The sequence below is a fragment of the Benincasa hispida genome, chromosome 9 (assembly GCF_027475165.1).
Source record: "Benincasa hispida cultivar pf3 chromosome 9, pf3_genome.v1.1, whole genome shotgun sequence".
NCBI classification, from domain to species: Eukaryota; Viridiplantae; Streptophyta; class Magnoliopsida; order Cucurbitales; family Cucurbitaceae; genus Benincasa; species Benincasa hispida.
Window position 1 is genome coordinate 7,049,444 of NC_143486.1, and position 11,875 is coordinate 7,061,318.

General features: G+C 30.3%; 2 protein-coding genes across 3 annotated transcripts; one reads left to right on the forward strand and one right to left on the reverse strand.

Moving 5' to 3' along the window:
• The first annotated feature begins 378 nt into the window (after positions 1-378).
• Positions 379-3,820, forward strand: LOC120085236 (pyridoxal 5'-phosphate synthase-like subunit PDX1.2). 2 transcript variants are annotated; one of them, XM_090317382.1, is made up of 2 exons: positions 379-3,441; positions 3,564-3,820. In XM_090317382.1, the coding sequence occupies exon 1, from the start codon at positions 637-639 to the stop codon at positions 1,501-1,503; it is 867 nt and encodes a 288-aa protein (XP_090173508.1). In that variant the 5' UTR covers positions 379-636; the 3' UTR covers positions 1,504-3,441; positions 3,564-3,820. The 2 variants fall into 2 exon arrangements, with proteins under 2 accessions (XP_090173508.1, XP_038897062.1); XM_039041134.2 differs by lacking the exon at positions 3,564-3,820 and having other exon boundaries at positions 379-1,554; positions 2,555-3,081.
• On the reverse strand, positions 2,227-3,564 carry LOC120085235 (mitochondrial arginine transporter BAC2-like). Its single transcript, XM_039041133.2, has 2 exons — positions 3,139-3,564; positions 2,227-3,030 (listed from the first exon to the last, which is right to left on the reverse strand). Exons 1-2 carry the CDS (start codon positions 3,370-3,372, stop codon positions 2,329-2,331), a joined length of 936 nt encoding a protein of 311 aa, XP_038897061.1. The 5' UTR covers positions 3,373-3,564; the 3' UTR covers positions 2,227-2,328.
• Positions 3,821-11,875: the final 8,055 nt, after the last annotated feature.

Sequence of the window (11,875 nt, forward strand, 5' to 3'; positions counted from 1 at the left end):
ATATATATTTTTATGATATTTGTATGAAGTTTGTAATAGATATTTAATATTTGAATTTTATGAAATTTTAATTATTAGTACGTGTTATATACAAATTTAAGTATTTTAAGTTAATAAAAAATGTAATAAAAAATTAAAAAAAAATAATAATAATCCGACGATGAATTTTAAAAATCGGGTTGAAGATCTTGTTCGGCTTTAGTAAAAAAATTTCCCATCCAACCCTACACTCGTACTCATGCCAATTAAGCTAATTCTCTAAAATTGGACTAAATATCAGGTGTCTCTTTTAGAAATTTGAAATCCATAATATGGAACATAGATTTCATAATTAAACAACTAAAAATGAAATATTTACATTTTGTTAGACTCGAAATTTAAAGTTCTTATAACTGTTTTGACAAGCGTTCTGTTGCTATAAATATATACCTCCATCTTTACAAATATTCATTCATAATTTCCAGTCACCATCAACTTTGCAAATTGAAACCCTGAAGAATCCAATTGAATCTTCTCCAACTTTCTTACTTTCTTCTTCGTTCGTCTTCTTCCTTTCGCCTTTTGATTCTTTCTAGTTCACGGTGTTCAATTTCTTTCTTTCAACTATAATTCTTGCAATTTCTTGAAGTTTTGGAAATGGCGGAAGAAAGTGCAATCACACCCTTTGCCGCCGCCGGCACTGCCGTTTCTGAAGTCAAGAGGCGTCTACATTCTTTCGAGAGCGAACTAGCTCGGATTCGTAGCGGAGTCATTGTGGAAGTTAAGGACATCAAGCATGCGATAATTGCAGAGGAAACTGGTGCGTGTTGTGTTTTGCTCTCCGAACCGATTCATAGAGGCATTTTACGAATGCCTGACCCGTTACTATTCAAGGAAATCAAGAAAGTTGTTTCGATTCCTGTAATCGTAAAGATCCGCGTAGGACACTTCGTCGAAGCGCAGATTCTTGATTCTGTTGGTGTGAGGCATTTCGATGAGAGCGACAAAGCTTCGGCTGCGGATGACCAGAATTTTATCAACAAGCACAAGTTTAAGGACTCGTATTTCGTCTGTGGATGTCGAAACCTAGGAGAGGCATTGAGGAGAATAAAGGAAGGTGCGGCAATGGTGAAGACTCAAGGGGATATGTCGTCTTCTTCGGGTAACATTGCGGAGACGTTGCGTAATGTGAGGTCTGTGATGGGTGAGATTAGATATTTACATAACATGAATGACGATGAGGTTTTCGCTTTCTCGAAAAAGATCGCTGCGCCTTATGATCTTGTCAAGGAAACCAAGGAACTTGGCAGACTACCGGCGATCCATTATGCGGCCGGAGGCATCGTGACTCCGGCGGATGCGGCTTTGATGATGCAGTTGGGTTGTGATGGCATCTTTCTGGGATCGGAGATATTCGACTACCCTAATCATCGCGACCGATTAAGGGGAATGATTAAGGCAGTGAGGAATTACAACAATCCCGAAGTTCTGGCGGAGGTTAGTTTTGGTTTTGGCGCCGCATGAGAATCGGATCGAACTGTCTGCTTCAATGGGTGCCTAACTGTTCCAAACAGAGTAAATAATCGTCTTCTTACAAATTCTTTAGTATGTTTCTGAGCATATTCTTCTTCTGCTGTAAAGACTCAAACCAGAGATGTACATTTTTCTGACTGTCTTCTTCCCAATTGTTGAGAATACATAGCTATGAATTAGAATATATTCTTCATTCATCACAGTGAAACTCTAGAAAATTGATATGATTTTCATGGAATAAGAAATTGCAGAACGAAGCTAGTTATCTCTTTCCATGATCTTTGCTTTATACTCACGTGATGGTTTCATTTTCATTGCATTTTTTATGTGTGATTCAAAAAGTTACTTTCGTTTGGTATAAGAACTTTTCTTTTTTGGGGGCATATTTTGACTAACTCTTGTAATTTAATCTCCTTTGTCTAAGGAATGATTCCGATTATATCTACACAGTTTTTCTTACGCTACCATTTCTTCTTTCATTGATATGTTTTTGAAGTTGCTAACTCAATGGTAGAGTACTGTACTTTTCTGTTCAATGGGTTTTTACCTTTCATGGAGACAATATAAGGGAACCATTTGGCTTCTTTTATGGTCTTGGATTTTTGTAAATTGATCTTTTAGGGCTTATAAAATATTCTCGGAACCAAACTTTTCATCACATAAGATCAGCGATATAAAATTAGATAAATTGGGCAATCAAGGCTTTAGCATAACTTTGTATAAATCTGAAGCATGTCATTTTATACCAGAAGTGTAAAAGAACATGAAAACAAGAAATCACAAGGTGAGGGAATTCAAATGTGGGCAATCAGAGCTTTATTGCTGTGTTTGATTGCTTCCACTGCTGAATAAACACCTCAAAGTTATCTCATAAGCAGAAAAAATGGCCCCATTTACCACAAATGCTCTGGCAACTGCTGTCCCTAGCCCTCGCCATAGCACTCTGTAACCCTCTTCTCTCACACTTTTGCTAAGACAATCTACAATTCCATTGTACTTTCTTTGTGTCTGACCTTGAATTCTCGTCTTCAATACATCCAAGGGATAACAAAAAACCCAGCTGGCAACTCCGGCAAGCCCTCCGGCGACCAGCATTGTGCCGACGCTCTCTTGGCCGGTCTTCCGGCAGCCAGGATGAAACTGCTCTCTCATGCACTCATATGTCCAGAAATAGATGCCATGTGCGGGTGCATCTCTGAGCATGGTTATGGTAAGTCCTCTGTAAATCCCTCTCAATCCTTCTGTTTTGCAGATGCTTTTGGCGACGCTCAATGGACCTCTATGAGAAGAAGAAGAAGAAGAAATTAGTTGTTGATGTGATGTTGCTGCATGGCTTGCACTCTGCAATTGCAGGCGGATCTTCACAAGCTCCACCGGCGTCAGGATGAAGCTTTGAAGAGCTCCGGTACCAACTCCTCCAAAAGCCACAGCCTTATAACTTGGAGGGTCACCATTGGATTGGGAAGAGGAGTTGAATGCTCGAGAAAGAACGGCGTAGATCTGAAACACAGCGGCGTTCTGTAAATGCAAAAACATCAATCAGTATCTGCCCTTGAATCTCAATCCGCCATTGAAGGGACATTGAGAACAGAAACAGCCAAGGAAGGATAAGATTCATAAGACGACCTGGAAAGTGACAGAAGCCAAGGGAGCAGCCATGCCTCTGTAAAGACCAGCAGGCCCATCGTTGGCAATAATATTACGAAATATTTTCAAAGCAGAACCAGAAACCGATTGCTGTTGCCTTACTCGAAGAGTATCAAGTGGGTAGCCGGAGATTATGCCGGCGATACCACCAAATCCACCGGCGACAAATTCTCTACCCCAACTGTTTGCAAGGAATTCTGGCCAGAAATCCATTACTACAATATGTTATCGCCTCTCCAGACCAACCAACAACAACAACAACAAACTTTAATGACAAAAAGGGTATTATTCTCGCTTTTTGTGTTTTTTTAATACCTGTTGCTGTTGATGATATGAAAACCCAGTTATCGGTTGTTTGAGCTCATGTCACCATAATATTTCATTGAGATTTCTTGCCAAAACAGATCAAATCTCATGTGGCTTCGAGGGGAATATACCAAAACCCAGGTTCTGAATATTCGTATACATACAAATTTCTGCTGTCTGTGATAATGAAATGGATGAATTTGTAATGTGTAGGAGCAGGAAATTATAGGAAGTTTCTTAAGGAGTGGAAGAAAACGTGAAGGGAAGTTGAGAAACGCAACCTCCCAAAAAGAAAAGAGAAAGGCCACAATTTAGAATTGTGTTGTTCGAACCTCTTTTGCTTCGAAAAGTGGCCGAAATATAAGGCACAGATGTTGCTGGTTTTATGAGAGAGAAGAGAGAAGGATGAAGACGAGAATAGCCAACACCCAACTTTCGGAGGAGCAGTAAGAGATTGCCACGTGGCCATTGACAAATCGCCTCTGACATGATTTTTTTTTTTTTTTTGGAATTTGGAATTTGGTTGGTTAAATGGTAAAGTTAATGGTAAGTTATAATTTACTTTATACGGTTGAATAAGATTTTATTAAATCATAGAGATTAAATTTTATTTTTTTAATTCTATAGACTATATTTGTAATTAAGCTTATAATTATTGATGAACTTTGATAAAAATAACAATTTAGCTCTTGTTTGTTGGTCATTTGATTTTTTGTTTTTGTTTTTCAAAATTAAACTTATAGACCATAGTTTCTCTTCTAAATTTGTTCATTTGTTATCTACTTTTTTATACTAATGATTAAAAAACCAAGTCAACATTTGAAAACTAAAAGAATATTGTTTTTGTTTTTGGAATTGGCTAAGAATTCAATCATTGTACTTAAAAAGATGTAAATCATGGTAAGAAATAAGGAGAAAATAAACTTAATTTTCACAAACCAAAAACAAAAAACGAAATGGTTACAAACAGCTCCTTAGTTCATGTTTTTGTTGGTAATTGATTTATTTCTTATACTAATTTTAAATGATTTAGTTTTTAGTGTGAAAGATATTATTAAGATTTAATAAATTTTCTTATATGTAAAGATAAAAAAAAATAGATCGTAATCAAATTTGTTATAGAAATATAGGATGTGAGATTCAAACCTCTCGACTTTTAATAAAAAATATATGTTTTAACCAATTGAGTTAGATCATATTATAATCATTATAATTTTACTTAATTAATTAATTTTATTAATATTTAGTTTGAAATTTATGAATTATAACCTCGAATTATCATCCTTATTATATTCCCCAATGCGGTAGGATTCTTGTTGATATAGTTTTCGATTGTATATAACTAAAGATATGATCAGGAAAAATAATTAGGGATATTTGTGAATTAAGGAAAATGTGGAAATATAAAACTAATTAAGCTATAATTTTAAATATTGTTTGTAAATTGAGCAAAATCTATACTACGTATAATTAGTGCAATAAAGGGATAATCCTTATCTCTCTATTTTCCCATTTTTTTTAACAAATTCTTATTTTTGTTTTTCTAGATGGGACACAACTCACTATAACCGTTTGTTGAGTTTAATAAGTGTAGTTAATGTCAATGTTGTAACTCTTCGATATGGGGCATGATTCTTCAGATGTATATATTTGTTGATTCCAATAGATACAATTGATATATGAGTACTACCATTGTTCGAGTGGATGTGCTCACATATCGAATTGGTTCATTTTTTTTACTTTTGAGGTAAGACACATGCATAATAAAAAAACACACATATTTGTTTACAGTCTTAAAATATGATTTCATACAATCAAAGTTTAGAGAAAAGAATAAAAACCTTAGAGAGGCGAAACTTTTGAAGGTAAAATAAATTTTAAAATATGATCTTGTGTATTCTTTCACTTATGAGTAAGATACATGTATACAAAAATACATTTTTTCTTACCCTCTTAAATAATTTTATATGATCTTAGAGAAAAAGAACAAAAATTTAGAGAGACAAAATTTTGAAGGTAAAATGATTTTTTTTTAAAAAAAAAAAAAATAGTAGATCGGGTAAAAATCAAAATTTTGAATTCCTTTATAAAATTGTAAGCAAATTTATAAAATAGAGTTTAGAAAATGTTAAACAAAACAAAATTATATCGGAAAAATAAATATTTGGGAGACAAAAAGTTACTAAAATTTCCAGATATTGCGAATTTTAGAGAGGGAACAGAGTTTGAGAGAGGAAGAAAGTTAGAGGAAAAACATAAAAGTAATTAAAGAATTTTTTTTTATATATAAGAAGAATAAAAAAAAAAAAAAGTTAAAAAATTAGAGAAAAAAAGAGAGGGAGAAAAAATTAACCTAGCGGACAAATAAAATGTAAGGTTCTTTTATAAAATGTAAGTTGTTTTTATTGTACTTCTTATTTTTGTCACGGCATCCTAACAATATTCCACATTGACTTTAGGTACATTTGAAATTTAAAAGATTTATAGCTATAGTATAAAAAATTTAATTAATGAGTCCATTTTTATTTTGCTTATTACATTGTAATTTTAGAAAAGAAAACATTATATCATATATTTACATTGGAGTTTTTTCTTTAAACAATTAAATAATATTTTAAGATTTCAAATTAAGATTTTTAACACTTTTCACCTGCATTGTACGTGTTTGTTACTAGTTATATCAAAAGTAGATTATAAAAACAAACTAAATTATGCATAACAATTGATTCTTTTTTTCTTACGGAATAAACTTTTGATTTTTCTTGGTCTTATCTCTATGTCCAATCAAATGTTGAGTTATGTTCAATTTATTTAAAATATTAGCATTTTATCTCTAATAAATCTTAAAGATATAGTTTATTTTGTGAAAATCGAAGATTTACATGGAATCATCATCTTGGTTACTACATTAATTTTGTGGCAATGATATGCTCAAACATTTGGGGATGCTCAGTTATCATAAGATGCCTTTACGAGGAGTATCACAAGAATTTTGGGATGCCCTCCTAAAATGCTAAAAGATAGATTTTTGAGATTCTAATGTTGAGTACATCATCTTTTACTTTTTTGACACCTGGCTAAGCTCGGGTATCCTAAGATGCTATTAAGATCAGGGACGTTACAAGAGTTTTGGATGCTCTCCTAAAACATAAATTTTTTAGATTTCCATATTGAGGGCATCATTTTTTTTACTTTTCTAACATCTCATATTAAAGTTACATATATATATATATATACTTGTATTTTATAGTTAAATAAATACTGTTAACCATATATAACAACACCATTTCTTATTATTCGTGGTCATTTTTATTTTTTTAATTAAGATATTCAAATTCAAATTAATATTTATTTATAAAAAAATTTAAATTAATAAATATTGTTTTGTTGAGGAAAATAAAATATAAAATTTATTTTGTTGAGAAAAATAACATATACAAATAATATAAACTATATTAATTTTAAAAAAATTTAAATTAATAAAAACAAATAAAAATCCTTGTAAGAACAACATTATGTAAAGTAAAAATTCCACCAAATAAAAACTATAAAAAAAAAATTCTACATTTTGGACCTTTTTAAATGCTCTTTAATTAAGAAAGCAAAAATGTCAAAACTCTTTAATCCGTGTTTTATCTTTATTACGCTAAACGAATAACTAATAAGTATAGAGAATTACTACAAAAAGAAGCAAGAAAAAGATAGCTAGGAACACCCCTTTTTATTACTAGATTGACAGACACATGCATTAATTTTGTTCAAACATTTTTTTTTTCTTTTGAAATTGAAGGCTAAGTTAATTTAAAATGCATATAAAATGTATTTGGACGTGCTTGAAAATCATTGGAATACAAATTTTTATCCTGAAATATAAAAAGAAAAGGGACAAACGGTACCTACAAACCATGACGAAATGGTCTTTATATTACAAATTAAGGACAATGAGGAATGCTAAAATTCTCCCCACTATACCCTTTTAATTTAGTATACATATATAAATTTTTATAAGAAAATATTATGTTATAAAAGTAAAACAACAAACTTTTATTTGTCCACATATAATAATTGTAAAATAGATCCTATTATCCATTATTTAAATAAAAAGCTAATTATTAGCTTTTTCGCAACAATTTTTATCACGTATTTGGAAGTGATTTTGAAATCGTTAAACTCATTTAAATCATACGTTTGATCACTCAAAATTAGTTAAATGCTTGATTTAAACTTTAAAAATGTAATTTTTATATCATCATAATGATTTTAACCAAGATTTGAAATATCGATGTCGATAAAAATATCGAGATCCCCATTTTATGGAAATATTGATAGCGATGAAAATTTCAGGAAACTTTATAGAAATTATTATAATTAGTTAATGCAACTTTGATTGTAGCTAAATTAAAATTGACCATTTTTAATCATCATTTCTATAAGACAACATTTAGATGTATATTGTAAAATATTTGTGTAAATGTTGATACGAGAGCAGAAATTTAAAAAAATGAAAAAATAATTACAAAATAATATCAAATATTATAATTAATTACAAAATTAAAGAAAACAAAATATTTTCATATAAAATAATTGTACATTGTTTATTATAAAAAAAGTCGATACAAACAAATTAAAAATCATAGCATTAAACTAACATAACATAAATAAGATCAGAAAAATTGAAGAAAATTGAAATTTTAAACTATGATTGGGGCTATTTTAAAATTCTTTAAAAAATAATTTTAAAATCTCACTCAAACATGCCATTTTCTTTTTTAAATGAAAATCCTTTTTATTTTCATAGAATCAACTTTTACTATACTTTATACTTTTTCAAAAAGTTCGGTAGAAACCTTTTCTCAAAGTTTTTTTTTTTTTTTTTTTTTTTTTTTTTTTTTTCCTTCTTCTTTTTTTCGAAGAGGATACCTTTCTTTCAAAGTTAAATACTCAAAAACCAACTTAATGAATTAACAAATTTAACACAGCCCATTTTAACTATTTGTGTTAAAGAGACTTTAATTTTTCAATGATGTAACTTCACTACAAGAAAATATCTCTTTTCCGACGTTTGAAATCATCGAGAAATAGTAAAAAATGTATCGTGAGATCCACTCCTAATGACAAACTAGTCGTCAGGAGTTTGGTTGGGATATATCCGTTAGGAGAATATCTTCCGACGCGACAATAAACTCCCGATGCTTGATATACGACGTTAGTAGTTTGGAATTCACATGCATGTATAGACATCGTCGAGAGATAGTCATTTTTTTATTTTTTATTTTATTTTATTTTTAATTTGATTTGAATAACCTAAAATGTATAACAGTATTAAGCAAATAAAAAATATTCACATAAGGAACAAAATAAACAAAGTCGATAGTGTTCTTTACTATAGAAAAGTTGACAAAATGGTCTACAAACGAAATATGTCTTGACAAATACATAGAAGAAAGAACTCTCAATATCATCTCCAATACATCATCTCCAACACAACATCTCCAACAAATCTTTCCACCCTTATAGCTATCAGTTCACAAATCTGAGGATTCAACGGATCACCTTCTCCAGTGCACCCTTTAATCTTCTTCAACAAATCTTTCTGCCGTGCAAAATTTCAAGAATGCTCCGTATCTACAAAAATAGAAAAAAGGAACAAAGCTAATTCTGAGTTAGATCACAAAACAACTACAATGAGATACTGATAACATAATTCAACATACAACACGATGCACAAACCACAAATGACTCTACTCACCACCACGAGATCTGGCAGGAGAAACTCAATGGCGGTGCTTGACCGACGACCACACGACACCCTACCTTCAAGATCGACGGGTGATGGCGGCGATTGACTAATGGGCACCGGTGAAAGACAACAAAACAGAGAACAACGAAGAGAAATTGGCACAAATCCTAGTTGCGCTGCGAAATTGATTTTTCAGATCTAGTCTAAAAATTTTAAAGGCTATCTTCCGATTAGTTGACTACCAACGATGTCTTTTAATGTAGGGATATTGTCTGTTTCTTGTAGTGGTTTAAGATTTAATTTTTAAATTTAATTAAGTTTACAATTGGAACAATTACTATATTTTATTTGGTTACTTGCTTGAGAGAAGGTCTAACTCATAAATTACGATACTTAAGTTAATCAACAAAAAGAAACATAGTTTCTTAAAAATTTCAAATCAAATCATGCCAATTACTCTTATATATTAAGCATTCCACAGACTATCTAAGTTTCCTCATATTTATGGATAGAATTACTAAATTTAAAGATAAGTGAGGTAGTTATTATCTTTTTCAAAGTTATTTTTTTGGATTTTATATGTTAAAATATTTTAATTTTTTGAAAATGAACAAAATACTGTCACTCTAAAGTTTTTTTTTCTTTGTATCAAAGTTTTGATATTGTGTTATATTTGAAATGATAAAATATATACTTCGTTTCTAATTTTTAAAGGAAAAACTACACAAATTTTTAACTGTGGTTTTAACATTTATATTTTCCTTTTCGGAAAAAAAAATTTAATATTATTTTTTAAAGTGGATTTTTTCTTATTTTGAAAAAAATGAGTTTTTCTTTTTTGAGAAATTCAAAAAATGAGTTTGTTTAGTACGTTTAAACATTTTTTTTTTATAATATCTGCACAAAATATTTTCACTGTATTTGATTGAAAAAGTCTAATAATTTTTAATACCAATACTAAATCTCATGTCCAAATCTAAAAGGAATAAAATTATAAGATACTGTATTTTATTAATTTAAGAAAAAAAAAATCCATACCTTGTATTAGTTGACCGTATAACCATAAATTTATTTTATCGACAACAAATAAAAGAAAATGTATATTCTAAAATGAAAAATAGATAAGAAAATTAATATAGTAATTGAATTATGAGAATCCGAAAAAGAAACAAATCAGAAGATTAAATTAATTTTCATAATTTTCCTAAATATCTTCTCGACTCTTCTCTCTGCATCTTCCTCTTTCCCCAATCAATATCTCATTCATATCTCTCTCTTCCCTATTTTCCCTATTTGTTATGTTTCTTGATTTTCACTTTGTTTTCATCACTATGATTTGATTTGCAAAATAATAACTAAAAAAAATATTTACATGTTCAAACTCAATCTCAATGTCTATATTTTGGGTACCACTCCAATTTTTCCCCCTTGGATAGATTTGATTTAAAGATGTAGTTTTTTTTACCCTGGTTTCAAAATGGAGAGATAATATTTCAACAATTCTTGGGTAAAAAAGAACTTCAAGTTCAATGAAGAAAAAAGAAAATCAAAGGTTACTGTTTGCACGAGATTTCAAGAGAAATTTATTTCGTAGAACTTGAATTTTGTATTAATTTTGTGGAAAGCGAGTACAATCTCTAATCTTTCAAAATAAACTATAATCTTTTCAAAATAAACTATAATCTTTAAGTTGGATCTTCTTGGACGATCGACATTTGGGCTTGTTAATCTTCGGCCTTTGAGCTTGATCGTTATCTTTGATCAACCTTTGGGCTTGTTGTTGATCAGGATTAGTGTTCGCACGAGGTTTCTGGAGAAACTTGTTTCGTGGAGTTGAACTTGAGTTGGTGTTGATGTTGATGTGATGTGGTTTGATCTCTAGTATTTGATCCTCCGTTCTACAGTTCTTGAAGTAGAAGTGAGTATTTGTGTCTTCAATGTCTTGAGTGCAGTTTCAGGAATCTTGGGAGTTTGCTTGTTGTTGATGATTTTTTTTTTCTTTTTCTGGGCTCTAGAATCCTTTGTATCTTCAAAGGACTTCTTGGGAGTCTTCTGATTTTTTTTTTTCTTTTTATGGGTTCTAGAATTGTTCTTCAGGAGTTGATTGTAGAGAATTCCTATAAGATAGTATAGAATTGTTGACCTCTCCAAATGAGGAGAGCTTCTCTAGTTCATAGGTGGTATTGGGCTTGGTTGATCCATAGATTTGACATTTGGGCCCAATTAGTTGAACTTTGACCCAAATAATAATATCAAATTAGAAATTAATCTTAATTCAACAGTCATAAAACAACGTGGCGTCATCGAAATTTGTTTTCAACTTCAATTCAAGACATATGTCAACTTCTAATTGAGCCCAAATTTAATGATTAGATTTGATTGTGAGGACAAAATGGGTTTTCTTTAAAAATATAGGGGTAAAATTGGAATCTAAGAATTCTCCCTATTATTATTATTATGTTGCATTTTTTTTAATAAAAATATATAACTTCTCAAACTTATTAGAAAAATATTGTAGTTTTAATTTTGAAGATGAAACTTTCTTTAAAAAAAATGGATATTTTTTTAAAGAAAAAAAAATATAAAATCACATGTTGAAGATACGAAATTTTCATTTCTCAATATACTTCGTCACTTACATGTGACCTATTCTAAATTTAAAACTTCCAA